The sequence below is a fragment of the Diabrotica virgifera genome, chromosome 5, assembly GCF_917563875.1.
Source record: "Diabrotica virgifera virgifera chromosome 5, PGI_DIABVI_V3a".
NCBI lineage: Eukaryota > Metazoa > Arthropoda > Insecta > Coleoptera > Chrysomelidae > Diabrotica > Diabrotica virgifera.
In genome coordinates this window covers 157,914,208-157,928,638 of record NC_065447.1, presented here as the reverse complement: position 1 = coordinate 157,928,638, position 14,431 = coordinate 157,914,208, and the positions used below count along the sequence as shown (strand labels likewise).

Below are 14,431 nucleotides of genomic sequence, written 5' to 3'. Positions count from 1 at the left end.
TGTTGGTTAGTTTAAACTCAACTTTGTAACATTTAGAAACACACTGACGTGAAATAAAATAAATCACTTACGTGAATATATGCTTTCAAGTTTCGAAGGTGCCTTGGCTGCCATAAGAAGTTTCTTGTTCGAATCTTGGTCCTGTATGAGATTTATTAACAACATGAGAACCTAAAAAACACCGATTAATAAATCAGAATAGTGTATTGCAATATAAATCCGCATTTTATTTGTTGCAAGACAATCAAACAAATGTATCTTTAGCATCAACATGAATCTTTGGAGCAGAATGACATTTAACATATGACTTTGCTACACAAGTTACAGACACGAGTGCGAGGAAGCAATCCATGGGGATGTGTTTTGTCCCTCGAACCTTATTTAATAATTATTTACATCATTTATTGATCTGAGATCTGTCAAGTTTAATTTATCTGTGAACCCGTGTTATAGGCTATTGATTATGTTCAAAATAAGAGAGCTAAAAGGAACTACAACTTTAACGGGATTTTATTGTCTCATATAGTCAATGGATCTCTAAATTCGAAAAAACCGCGGAGTGCTACTACCATTTAAATGGGTGCGTTTTTGAGAAATGGGTGAATTAGTCCCTAGGCACAGGGTGAATTAGGGTGAGTGCTATGCACTTTTGGTACAAACACGTCTACAGGAAAATTGTTCCAGGTAAAATTTACTATCGAAATATTACATTAAAGTCAAAAATATTTTTATTTACAAAAATATATTCAAAAGAAAAGCAAAAAAACAACACGAAAGAAAGCAATTTTGTTTTTTGCCCCATAACTTTTTTCCACGGGGATATAGGTATACCCTATTCCACGAACATACGCCTGTTTTAGATTACTTCGACAACGAATATTTTACTGTGCAAAATAAGAAGAACGAAAGTAAATTGCAAATTACATTGTTGTTTATTGGAATAATTATTAGCGCCATTTACTTTCGTACTTCTTATGTTGCACAGTAAAATGTTCGTTGTCGAAGTAATCCAAAACAGGCGTATGTTCGTGGAATGGCCCATATAGACATTGCTTCAGCAGAAATTAACTTACATTCTTTCTCTTTAAAATGACGTTTAGTAGAAGTCTCCAGGATTTATATTTTCCGAAATAGGATTTTTCAAATTGCGCCGCTCACAGCATTTTTGGACCATTTTCCCCATTATTTCGCAAACATTGTTCTGTAATTTTTTACGCATTTCTAGGTATACGCAATGGTACATTTATTAGAAAGAGGAGTCAATTACCTTTAAAATGGTCTATTGTATAAGGTTGCTTGACTATTTTGAAGCAAGTTCTGCTTTTTCAAGGTTTCATACTTTTAATGATTTTTGATATTTTTTATGATTATTTTTTAAATTTCTCATTATGACTTTTTTCTTGTATATTTAGGGATAAACATTGTATAATAGAAAACAGCATATTTTCTTTACTTTAAAATGGCGTATTCCAAAAAAAAATCTAGGACTATTTTTAAACAAGATATCCGTAGGATATCCAATATCCAAGAGTATCCGTAATTTGAAAAAAATTTAAAATTTTTTATTTTTTTTTTCAATTAAAAGAATATAATTGCATATTATAATATAATTTCTAATTCCAAATAATTTTTCTTAATAACACTTTTCGATATTGTGAAATATAAAGGTACTTTACTCCTGAGCAAATTCATATTTTTTAACATACCTCGTACACTATTAATAAAATTTTATATCTGATGATCGCATTTTAGGTTTCAGACTAGACAGATCATTTTATAAAGAATAACTTTTTTTCATAAAAATAATACTAAAAAAGTTTTCCATAATATGGTTCCAACTATTGCATGTGTATAATGTCACACTTTGAAAAAGCATATCTTGTTTAAAAATAGTCCTAGAATTTTTTACAGTACACCATATTAAAGTAAAGAAAATGAGCTTTCCTTTTTATTACACAATACATATACCCAAATATACAATAAAAAAAGTTATAATGAGAAATTTAAAAATAATCGTAAAATATATCAAAAATCATTAAAAGTATAAAATTTTGAAAAACCATATCTTGCTTAAATATAACCATACGGCCTTCTACGAGAGAACATTTTAAAGGTAATTGACTTCTCTTTCTACTAAATGTACCATTGCGTATACCTAGAAATGAGTAGAAAAAAGTTACAGAACAATGTTTGCGAAGTAACAAGGAAAATATCCCAAAATCGCTGTGAGTGGCGAACTTTGAAAAATCATATTTTGGAAATTGTAAATCACAGGGACTTCTAGCAAACGCCATTTTAAAGAGGAAGGATGGAAGTTTTTTTCTGTGCAGAAATGCCTATACCTATATCCCCGAGGAAAAAAGTTATGGGGCAAAAAACAAAATTGCTTCTTTCATGTTTTTTTCTTGCTTTTCTTTTGGATATATTTTTGTAAAAAAACATGTTTTTGACTTTAAAATGTGATATTTTGATAGTAAATTTAACCTGTAAAAACTATAGACGTGTTTGCACTAAATGTGCATAGAACTCACCCTAATTCGCCCTGTGCCTAGGGACTAATTCACCCCCTTCTCAAAAACGCACCAATTTAAATGGTAGCACTCCGCGGTTTTTTCAAATATAAAGGTCCATTGACTATATGAAACAATAAAACCCTGTTAACGTTGTAGTTCCTTTCTAAAATACATAATCAATAGCCTATTATTACACATGTTACAATGTTACGTTGACTGCAACTATGAGATACCTCAGAGATTTCGTTCTTTTCTAGGAGGCCGACTACGAGTTATCTCGTCCTATGTTTACTCGCCATTTTTGTGCAGCTACGATTAAACTCGGAATGTATTAAAAGGTCAAACAATCTACGCTGGCTTGCATGAATAGAAAATGTAATAAAAAATGAAAAAATCATTTAATCATAAAAATTAATTAAAATCCAAGAAATAAAATAATATTTTATTGTTTGTGAAACTTCTTAAAACAACTTCTTCACATAAACGGATGGCTTCTATTTACAGTCTGGACAGATATTCCATTCTCTGGTTTTCCCTCGTGATTTACTATGGAATCTCTAGCGCGAGAATTTTACTGTCACGTTAATCATAACATATATGTTATGATTTTTTTGTGACGGATATTGTTGAGATGGAGTTGATTTCATGTAATCGAATGAACTATCTTTCAATAAATTCGTCCCAGGAACGCAACTCATAAATATTGGCAATATCATTTTAAAGTCTTCTACTTTAAAATGTATATGTCTGAATTGCCGATATAAATGAGTCAGATTAAATAAATTATTAGAAGAATTTTTTTACTAAGCAACAACATTATTGTTTAATTCATTAATATTTTTTGTATTTTCACAACGACACCCGATTTGGGCGTCGAAACGTTAATAAAATCATTTTTTTTTAGTAAAATTGTGGCTTAGTTCCAATCAAAACAAGATAATTGCAAAAATGCCACAAGAAAATAGCTTCAGAACAATACTAATACATACAGAACAAGTAAAAACTTCGTTTGTATAATGGTATAAAAAGTTTATTGAAAAACTATTAAAAAGTCATCCAAAAGGATTCGCAAAACGTTTTCAATCTAGATCAGATCATCTTCAGTGCGTTCTGCTTAGTACATGAAACTAGGGTTGCTAGTTGAAACTCTCTACAAGGTTGCTAGTTTCATGTACTAAGTAGAACGCACTGAAGATGATCTGATCTAGATTGAAAACGTTTTGCGAATTCTCTTTGGATGACTTTTTAATAGTTTTTCAATAAACTTTTTATACCATTATACAAACGAAGTTTTTACTTGTTCTGTATGATTTTTAATTATGGTATACAGCCAGCTACTGGGACTTTCCCATTGATTTTGTTTTAATACTAATACACTAATTAGAGTTTTCAATAATATAATGCGATTAAATCAAATTTTCATTTTAGGCCAGATTTCTGAAAATTACCATGGTAGTCGATGATCTACGTTAAACAAAATATAGTATAATATATAAATATATTCGCCTGATATAAATTTCAAAACTAGATACTTACTAGAACTCCCAATTCAAACTTCTTCTGTTCGGGAATGTAATTAGGCACCTGCAGTAGTAAATGAAGACTGGTTTCAATAATTCCAGCTCTGGTACCAATCAATTGACTACCAATGGCTAAAACGAAATACAAATTAAAATAAATGGTATTTAAAATAAGCATTGAAACTATAATAAATACAACTTTTGAAATTTCAATTAAATTCCATAAAGAAAAACTTGTTCTCACAATGATCTTCTCCTCTCCTACTCAGAAACGCATTCAGTGGCGTAGCTGACAGACCCGCAGGGCCCGCAAGGCGGGGGGCTCCGACGTTAGGAGGGGCCCCTTAAAGCTTTCAAGCTTAATACTTCTACTTTCTTTAAATTGCGGACCAAAACATATATTTTCCTAATAAGCATCAAAATAGGGAATTTGGAAGGAAGTAATGAAGTAATAATTCTTACTCTTTCCGGGTGCAATTTAGCATTTCGTGGACATGTTGGTAGTTTAGATGAAAGTGAATCCCAAAAAGGCAATTTTTTGTCGGTGGTTTGTTTACTACCTATTGTAAATATGATCATGTTTTAGCTAAATTAATCGATAACTTAAAAACAAATTACTTGAGCTCCCAAATACAAAACGAAGTTATAAAGGGTACCCCCCGTTAAGATAGGCAAAATGCCCTCACTCCCAGAATTCAATTTTTTAAATTTTTTTACGTTCTATGCAATTAAAAAATGAGATAACGCGGATTTTTAGCTCGCCACCCCCTTATCCCTCCCACCACAGTCAAAAAAGTAGATTTTTAGATTTATTTTTTTTAGTTGGGTTGCAATTGATTTAAAAATTTCAAAAAATTCATTCATGTATCTAAGACTTTTACAAAACATGTCTATTTTTTATGGACCCGTAGGTCAAGTGTACACAACCCCAAATTTTTTTTTTAACTTTTTTAAAGCTTATAACTTTTTCTTGGAGGGGGCTGCAGGTCCAATTTTTTTTGCATTTCGTGTATTTTTTCAAAATACGTGTATTTTTTCGTGTTTTTTTCTGTGATTTTTTTTAGATTTTTCCGTCACCTGCGCCATCTTGAAAAATCCGGAAAACTGTTTTTTTAGGGGGTTTTTGGGGATATTCTCCATTTTATAGACTGCAACATAGATCAACTTAAGGTTTTGTTAATAGATTATGTATAATTTGAAATAATTAAGTATTTTAGGACTAACAAAAATTGGGCAAAACACGATTAAACCCCACAAAAACCATGTTTTTTTAAGTTATATAAGGGTTTTTGCCGGCTTAATGATATTTTTTGAGATCGATACAGCCTAAATATTTTTTTTTCATTTTTTTACTTTATATGTGATTAAAAAATAAGACTCATCGTATTTTTAGCCCACCACCCTCTCCCCCTGTCTCCACAAAAACGTCAATTCTTCTATTTTTTTTTATTTAGTTAAGTTGCAATTAATTTAAAAATTTTATGAGGCTTCCACAAAACATATCTATTTTTTATAGACCCGTAGGTCAAGTGTACACATAATACTTCAAATTTCCTTTTTTATTTTTTTAAAACGTATTTTTGACTTCGATCGATACTTGTTTTATCGATATTTTTTAAAACGTCCAATGAATTGTACATCTCTCTCGCGGACGGCCGCCTCAATACGTGCTTAGCGCTCATTTTTAATTATTAAAATTAATAGTTAGTGATAAAATAATGACAAAAATTTCTTCAGGCTCTTGTAGGGGGGCTTTAAACTTTGATTTGGTCACTTTCTGACTTTCCTAATAATAATTTTTAATCGAGTTATTAAGCCATGAAAATGGCTATTTTCGTGTTTTTCAAATTTTAAATCGCGTGTAACTCGATAACAGTCAATTTTAGAGCAAAATCACAACAGACTTTTTTGATCAGGTTGATCCAGAGAATCTAAAACAGATTTTTCCGAAGTGAAAAAATTGATTTTTTGAATTCGTTTAAAACATTGTTTAAACAATTTTCCGACCGCGGTACAGCGGCACTTTGTGAATTTGTTTAAAGGACCTGTTTTTGAGTAAGTTTGTGCAAAAAAACGAATCGGAATAATTTACCTAACGGGGACAAGCATACATCGTGGACTATTTGCATTATGAGCCATATGTAGATGGTTTGGAAAACATTAAACGATAGATATCTATGTCTTGTATATATCTTGTAGATGCGAGTTGCGCAAACGGCAACATAACCATAGCCTGTTCTGTTGTTCGCATGTAGCTGCCATAATATAATATTTATGGCATGGAAGATATTCTACAAAAATCATCAAGCCAGCAGAATATCTTGCAAAACTCTTTGACAATACAGATGTTATACCTGTAATAGACGAAGACAGCGATGAAGACTTTAGAACTGTTAAGTGTAATACCAACGAATATAACTCTCCGAATACTCTATGAATATACCTATACGGTGTTATATATTCTTTGGTAATATTTTCCTCATTATTCTTATGGTGTCACAACCTGTGGGAAGTAGAAATAGGGGTAGGCCAAAACTTAGATGGAAAGATGGTGTAGATGAGGATGGGAGAAAAATAGGCGCAGCAAACTGGCAACGGTTGGCAATGGATAGGACTGACTGGCGTAATAGACTTGGGAAGGTCGAGGCTCTTTCATAGGGCTGTAGCACCATTGATGATGATTCTTATGGTGTTTTATGTGGCAGTAAACATGAAGCAAAATGACATTATAGGCAGAGATACATATAGGTTATGTAGATGGTACACGCACATGTTTGAATAATTAGAATATGTATAATGTAAAGTAATATTAGGGTACCTACTAAATACAAACTAATGAATAAAGAACAAAATGTTTTGATTCACAAAACTACAAGAAGTAGAATACATTAAAATGTACATTTTGTAATTTATAATTTAATAATTATTAACTATTCTAAATGGGAAATAAGCCACAATTTAACTAAAAAATGATTTTATTAACGTTTCGACGTCCACCACGGACGTCTTTGTCAAAATACAAAATATCAATAAATTAAACAAAAATGGTGCTTGGTAAAAAATCTTATCTTAAAAATATCTAATAATTTAATTTAATCTGACTTATTTATATAGATCGCCCCAAACCCTTTTTTCAGTGCGTCACAGATTATCGAATTCTCTCTAACGCATTACAGATGGAAAATAAAATCATTTTTAGTTAAATTGTGGCTTTATTTCCCATTTAGAATAGTTAATTACAAAAATGGCACAAAGAAATAGCTTTAGAACAACATTTGCGATTTAATTGCAAAGCCAACTTAAAAAAAAATAAAATCGAAAAATTTACGTTTTTGGCTGTGGGGGAGGGGTAATAGGGGAAGTGGGCTAAAATTGCGGTGAGTCCTAATTTTTTAATCACATAGAACGTAAAAAAATAAAAAAAAATATTCAGGCTGTATCAACCTCAAAAAATATGATTAGACCCGCAAAAACCCTTACAAAACTTTAACTAAATAAAAAATAAAAGAATTGACGTTTTTTTGGGGGCAGGGAGAGGAAGTGGTGGGCTAAAAATGCGATGAGTCTTATTTTTTAATCACACATAACGTACAAAAAAAAATGGAAAAAAAATATTAAGGTTGTATCGATCTCAAAAAATATCATTAAGCCCGCAAAACCCTTATATAACTTAAAAAAACATGGTTTTTGGGGGGTTTAAAAGTGTTTCGCCCAATTTTTGATAGTCCTAAAATACTCAGTTATTTCAAATTATGCATAATCTATTAACAAAATTTTGAGTTGATCTATATTGCAGTCTATAAAGTGGAGAAAATCCCCAAAAAACCCCCTAAATAAACAGTTTTCCGGATTTTTCAAGATGGCGCAGGTGACGGAAAAATCTAAAAAAAATCATGGAGATAGCTTTTGATAAAATACACAAAATGCAAAAAAAATTGGACCTGCAGCCCCTCCAAGAAAAAGTTATAAGCTTTAAAAAAGTTAAAAAAAAATTTGAGGTTATGTACACTCGACCTACAGGTCCATAAAAAATGGACATGTTTTGTAGATATCTCAGATATATGTGTGCATTTTTTTTTAATTTTTAAATCAATTGCAACCCAACTAAAAAAAATTAAATCTAAAAATCTACTTTTTTGGCTGTGGGGGGAGGGGTAAGGGGGGTGGCGAGCTAAAAATCCGCGTTATCTCATTTTTTAATTGCATAGAACGTAAAAAAATTTAAAAAATTGAATTCTGGGAGTGAGGGCATTTTGCCTATCTTAACGGGGGGTTAAGATAGCTTTGCTAGCTCAAGAAACTGAAAACAGATTGATTACTTAATTGAGTTAAAAAAGTGGTTTTTATTCAATAATTCTTTATACTACTCAAGATATTTCAAAACACGATCAGCTTAGTTTTATTTTACAGTATGTAAAAATAATTTGCAATGAAAATAATTTACCTTCCAAAGCAGAAGTTGTTGAAAGTTTTTTGAGATTTATTCGCATATTAGACCAAAGTGTAGAAGCTCTTGTAAATGAAATTCCAAAATTTAAACAATCAAAGCACCTTTCCGTACACAACTGCAGAGGAAAGGGGTATGATGGGGCAAGCTTCTGACATTGAAAAACAGCTTTCAATATGATCATTGTGCATCCCATAATCTGAACCTAGTGTTGAATGATGCCGTTGCTGGTGTACAGGAGTTGTTTTTTTAGGATATAATTAAAAGATTATGTTTTTTTAGTGCAAGTATTAAAAGATGGGATATACTATGTACTATTATGACTTTGGATTCATCGCGTTTGCCAACACTTAAAGGTTATGTAAAACCATGTGCTCATCCAGACATGATGCTGTTATGGCTTTGCGTCGAGCTTTCCAACAAATAATAAATCTTTAACGAAAATTTCATTGCTACCTAAAAAACGATGAAAAATTGGAAGGTAATGCACATGAACATTAAGATACTTAACTTTATTAATCTAACATCAAAACTTTTGCAATCTGAAACGGCAGAGTCAAAGGTCGCCCTTCAACTTTTTGGAAAAACTAGTGATAATCTTCGAGAAATGAGAAATTCGTTTTCCGAAACTTTAGCAAAAGCAGCAGGAATAGCAGAATAGTGGGGTATTATACCGCAATTTAAAAATAAACGGATAAAACGTATAAAGAATGTTCGATAAGCGTAGCTGCGACGAAAAAATAACTTATAACAAAAAAGTTTTGAAGTTAATGTTTTCAATGTAAATTTATATATAATATTGCAACAACTTACTAATAATAGGTTTGTCGGATTAAAATACATGTATAATAGGTTTTTATGGCATTTCCCAAAAAATCTATGAACACTAACTGATGAAGACTTATTAAAGAAATGCCAAATATTATTTATACATATTTTAGTAATTATACTGTTATTAGTTGTTATGTTTATAATACGGGGGCCCACAAAAATTTTCGCGGGGAGGCCCCCCAATCTTCAGCTACGCCACTGAACGCATTACTAAAAAATACGAGGTTTATCTCAAAAGTACCCGACCTTCATTCGTAACTCTGCCATGCTTTATTCATCGTCATTCAGCTCGTAGCAACACACACAGACAACCTTTGAATGTTTGGTGCGAAGTAATACACGAAGATCAGATACTTTTCGGACACACTTCATCGTGTAGATTTTAGACAACCAATTTAGTCCCAATTATCACAGTAAAATTTCTTAACTCTCGGTTCTTCTAGAAAAGGTTCAAATATTGTATTTTCATATTTCATAATCCCCCCGCTATTTAAGTAGTGTCTTATTTCAGATTCCTGAGACAATAATTATTATGCATCACTGTATCCCTCATCCTTCCACGAAAAAATATTCGTTATTCATGGATGAATGGTAAAAGAATATTGCGTAAAGGATTTTCGTCATTTACAAGTTTCTATCTCCCGTATAGAAACTTCTATATGTGGTATTTTTTCGTGTTCCGGTATTTTATTTTCTTCCATTTACTTTAAATTTTCTATAATTTTTATTCGCGATGTTGTCACAATGACAACCTCTCGTGGATTTCGGCTAAACTAGCTTCTTGGAGGCTTTTATTGGCAAAACAAGAGCGCGCATGCGTTTTATACAAGTAATTTTCATTATTTATTTACATGTTTTAAAGTCAAAAAGACGACAAAGATATGTACCTACACAGTGTACATAATTATATCAGAATCTTTATAAAACTGTTAAATTATCTAATATATTTTTAGCTTTGCATAATGGTAAAAGGCGTTTGAAAAAGTCAGTAATCCCATCGATTAATCGAAATGATTTGAATTCTCAAAGTCTGTATCTCGTGACAATGAGTCAATTTATTAAATACAGGGTGGGGCATTAGTGTGACAAAGTCCAATTACTCGTTTTTCGTAAGAGATACGAAAAAAGTTATTTAGATAAAAGTTGGGGCACACATAGTACCATAATTTAAAAATATTTTCAAATATACAGGGACGTCCGTATTGACATGGTGACACAAACTTATGTTTTTTTAAATGGAACACCCTATATATTTTTACATTTTTGGATTCTCCTCAATGTTTACTTTCTTAAAATATAGGGTTTTGTAATATAATACGAGGTGGTTTAAAAGATAATTACGTTTTTTTGTTAATTTCGTAGCAATATTTACACCCTGTAGAATTGTAGTGATTCGACATCAAATTTTTATTTTATGTTCAAACGATTTTTGATATAGTCTACTATTGTTAAACAATAACAGTATAGCACAGTGGCGGCTCGTGACCTCAGTATGCGGGTAGGCGACACATTTACCTTTATATATACCTACTCTATACTCTACACGAGTATTATGTACTCGTATACCTATTTACACAGTTTGCCGCATTTAAGATGAAGACACCCCATTATTGCGGCTATCAAAATAAATACAGATTTAAAATTTTGCAGTCAAGCAAGTGTGATGGTTCATATTTTTTAAGATAGTCATAGTCAACTCAAATTTAAATTTTAAACGCTATCTACTGCGACTGCGAATCTACAAAGAGGGCAAATTTTCGATATTTTGCTTCGCGTTAGAGATATCGGAAAAAGTTATTTGGAAAAGTTGTTCCAAATATTATTCTAACTCCACGTACCAAATTTCATGACAAAATTAGCACTTTTAGTTTTTTCCGTATTTGTAGTCAGGATCCTAAAACATACAATTGGCTATCCCGAGATGCCGCTCGGGACAACCATTGCCGAAGGCGCAAACAAATGTAGCCTAATCTAGCCCCAAAAAGTTCCCGGAAATTCTCGTCCACTAGGGCTAGACAAGCCACAGTTAACAGTGCTGTGCTTAGCGTAAGAATGAGAGACGCATTTCATTCTGTTCTGTTCTTTAGGTTAGGCGGATTTTAAAGTGCCTGACCATAGGGTAGGGCCATAATAATAGAAGTCAGTAGTACTACTACGAGGAGCGTACAATAATTACAACTTCGAAGAGAAATTAAAAAGTAGCTTTTTTATTTTAGATACTTACGCATTGTGTCAAAATTTGTAAATTACAATTTTGAAATAAGTAATTTATATTATTAAATAATTTATTAATGTATTGTACACTTGTAGAGGTTAGGCAGGGCAGCGCCTACCTTGCCTACCCCGAAGGGCCGCCCCTGGTATAGCGAAATGTTTAATTTTAGTATACAGGGTGGGTCGAAATTCGGAATGAGTATTTTCTGAGTTTTCTTAAATGGAACAGCCTGTATTTAAGTATTGTAAATAAATGATATTTTTTTATGGTACTTTTTTATTTCTTAAGCATTCCCTATACCTAAGTGCTTTAATTTGTAAGTTATTCGTGATTCTTTAAGCCAAACATTAATTGCAACAAAAATTACGTGAAATTTTATTAGGTGGCCGTGAAAATATCCAATCAAAAATATTTTTTCGAAAAAAAAATACTTAATAATCTAGCCTGATCCTCAATTTATTCATATTGGATCAGATATCCAAATACATTCGTAGTTAAGGTTTTTGGTGCTTAAAATATTAATCAATCATACAAAATTCTCCCTAGTTGGCTATGACATAAAATTTGCTTAAATATTTGACATTATACTATTTATATAGTTTCAGCTGATTTGTTACCATTACTAATATTAATTTTTCTAATGAGGAACTGATTAGAATGGCGTTGTGTCAGGAGAGTATAACAAAAATGAGCTACTTGCAATAAAAAATTTATCATCAGCAATTCCCTGATAGACAACAACCAAGAAGAGAAACTTTGAAAGTATACTAAAACGGTCTCAACAGACTAGATACTTAGATTGTAAGAACGGTTGTACTAATGTGCAGATCCTCGGTGACACTAAGGATTACATTTAATTCCTGTTTTCTTCATTTACAATAGTTTTTGTTTTATCAGATTTATCATAATCTAAGTGTCCAGTCCGTTGAAACCGTTCTAGTATATTTTCAAACGTTTCTCTTCTTGGTTGTCGTCTATCAGTGAATTTCTGATGAAAAATTCTTATTGCTAGTAGCACATTTTTGGTATACTCCACTAGCACAAAAATCTTATTAATCAGTTCCTCATTAGAAAAAAGCATATTAGTAATGGTAACAAAGCAACTGGAACTATAAAAATAGTATAATGTCAAATTTTTAAGCAAATTTAGTGTCATAGCCGACTAGGTAGAATATTGTATGTTTTTATTAATATTTTGCCCACCAACAATCTTAACTACGAATTTATTTGGATATCTTATCCAATAATAATAAATTAAGGATCAAGCTGGATTATCATTAATTTTTTTTTTCGAAAAATTATTTTTGATTGAATATTTTCACGGCCACCCAATAAAATTTAACGTAATTTTTGTTGAAATTAATGTTTGGGTTGAAGAATCACGAATAACTTACAAATTAAAGTCCTTAGGTATAGGGAATGCTTAAGAAATAAAAAAGTACCATAAAATATCATTTTATTACAATACTAAAATATAGGGTGTTCCCTTTAAAAAAACTCAGAAAATACTCATTCCGAGTTTCGACCAACCCTGTATACTAAAATTAAACATTTCGCTATACTATTAATGTTTAACAATAGTAGAGACTATATTAAAAATCGTCTAAACATAAAATAAAAATTTGATGTTAAATCACTACAATTCTACAGGGTGTAAATGTTGCTACGAAATTAACAAAATTACAAAACCTGATTAAACTCTGAAATTAACAAAAAAACGTAATCTTTTAAACCACCTCGTATAATATTACAAAACCCTATATTTTAAGAAAGGAAACATTGAGGAGAATCCAAAAATGTAAGAATATACAGGGTGTTCCATTAAAAAAAACATAAGTTTGTGTCATCCTGTCAATAAGCACGCCCCTGTATATTTAAAAATATTTTTAGATTATGGTCCTATCTATGCCCCAACTTTTACCTAAATAACTTTTTTTCGTATCTCTTACGACAAACGAGATTTCGGACTTTGTCACACTAATGCCCCACCCTGTACATCGGTGAAGGGAGTCGAAAACTTGAATTACTTTAAAACGTGTAAAATAAATAATGAATATTACTTGTTTCAAATGCATGTGCGCTCATGTTTTAACTTTAAAAACCTCCATGAAACTGGTTCAGCCAAAATTCACGAGAGGTCGTCATTGTGACAACATCGCGAATCCCCGATTTGAGCTTTTCTTTCTTCTATCTAACTGACCGATTGTTCTACATTAATCATTGCTAAAATGATTCATCTTTTGTATCACTGCTAAGACGACTAATTTTTTATATGGAAGTGGGCAGTGACCATGGACATATTCTCAGTGGAGCAATTTATTAATTTACGTTTATGTGTATATGTGAAAGAATAGATAAAATGTAATAATATTACTATGGTTCATTTTTTAAATATGAGGAGTAAACTCATAAGATAGATTCACACCCAATAATGTCACTAGATAAATAACCAGATTCATCTTCTTTTTTGGTTGATCATGTCTGGCTTCAATATCAATATTATATTAAACTAATACATCGCTAAAGAGTTCTAAAAGCAACTGTTATTTATGTACTTACGGACAAAAATATTGCACATGCATGTGAAATAATTTTTTTCTGCTGTTATCTTTAGCCCCCCAGTATCATAGGAATAGGATTTCTTTTCCGAATACGATGTTTTAAAGTATCATGTAAATGCTATAATCGGATTTAAATCTGATCTGGACTATATTCTGGTCAATATAATTTTTAAATTGAATCTCATTAAGGTAAGTCTTCACTATGGCAGCGATATGAAGACGTGCCTTAACACCAATATGTCATCTTCAATGTAGCTTGCAAGTGGCAAAGATGTTCTCCTAAAATGTCCTAATCATCTCGACGTATTCGGTATGTCCTTTCAAAGCAATACCGCCCCGTAGCA

General features: G+C 31.5%; 1 protein-coding gene across 4 annotated transcripts in view; it reads right to left on the bottom strand.

The window, feature by feature from the left end:
• LOC126884530 (protein wings apart-like) overlaps positions 1-14,431 on the bottom strand; it is a 163,707-nt gene that overhangs the window by 35,010 nt on the left and 114,266 nt on the right. For all 4 annotated transcript variants that reach the window (XM_050650476.1, XM_050650477.1, XM_050650478.1 and 1 more), the window contains 2 exons: positions 4,050-4,165; positions 72-171 (listed from right to left, as the gene is read on the bottom strand). In XM_050650476.1, coding sequence (XP_050506433.1) covers positions 72-171; positions 4,050-4,165 — 216 coding nt within the window. The remainder of the gene's footprint in view (positions 1-71; positions 172-4,049; positions 4,166-14,431) is intronic.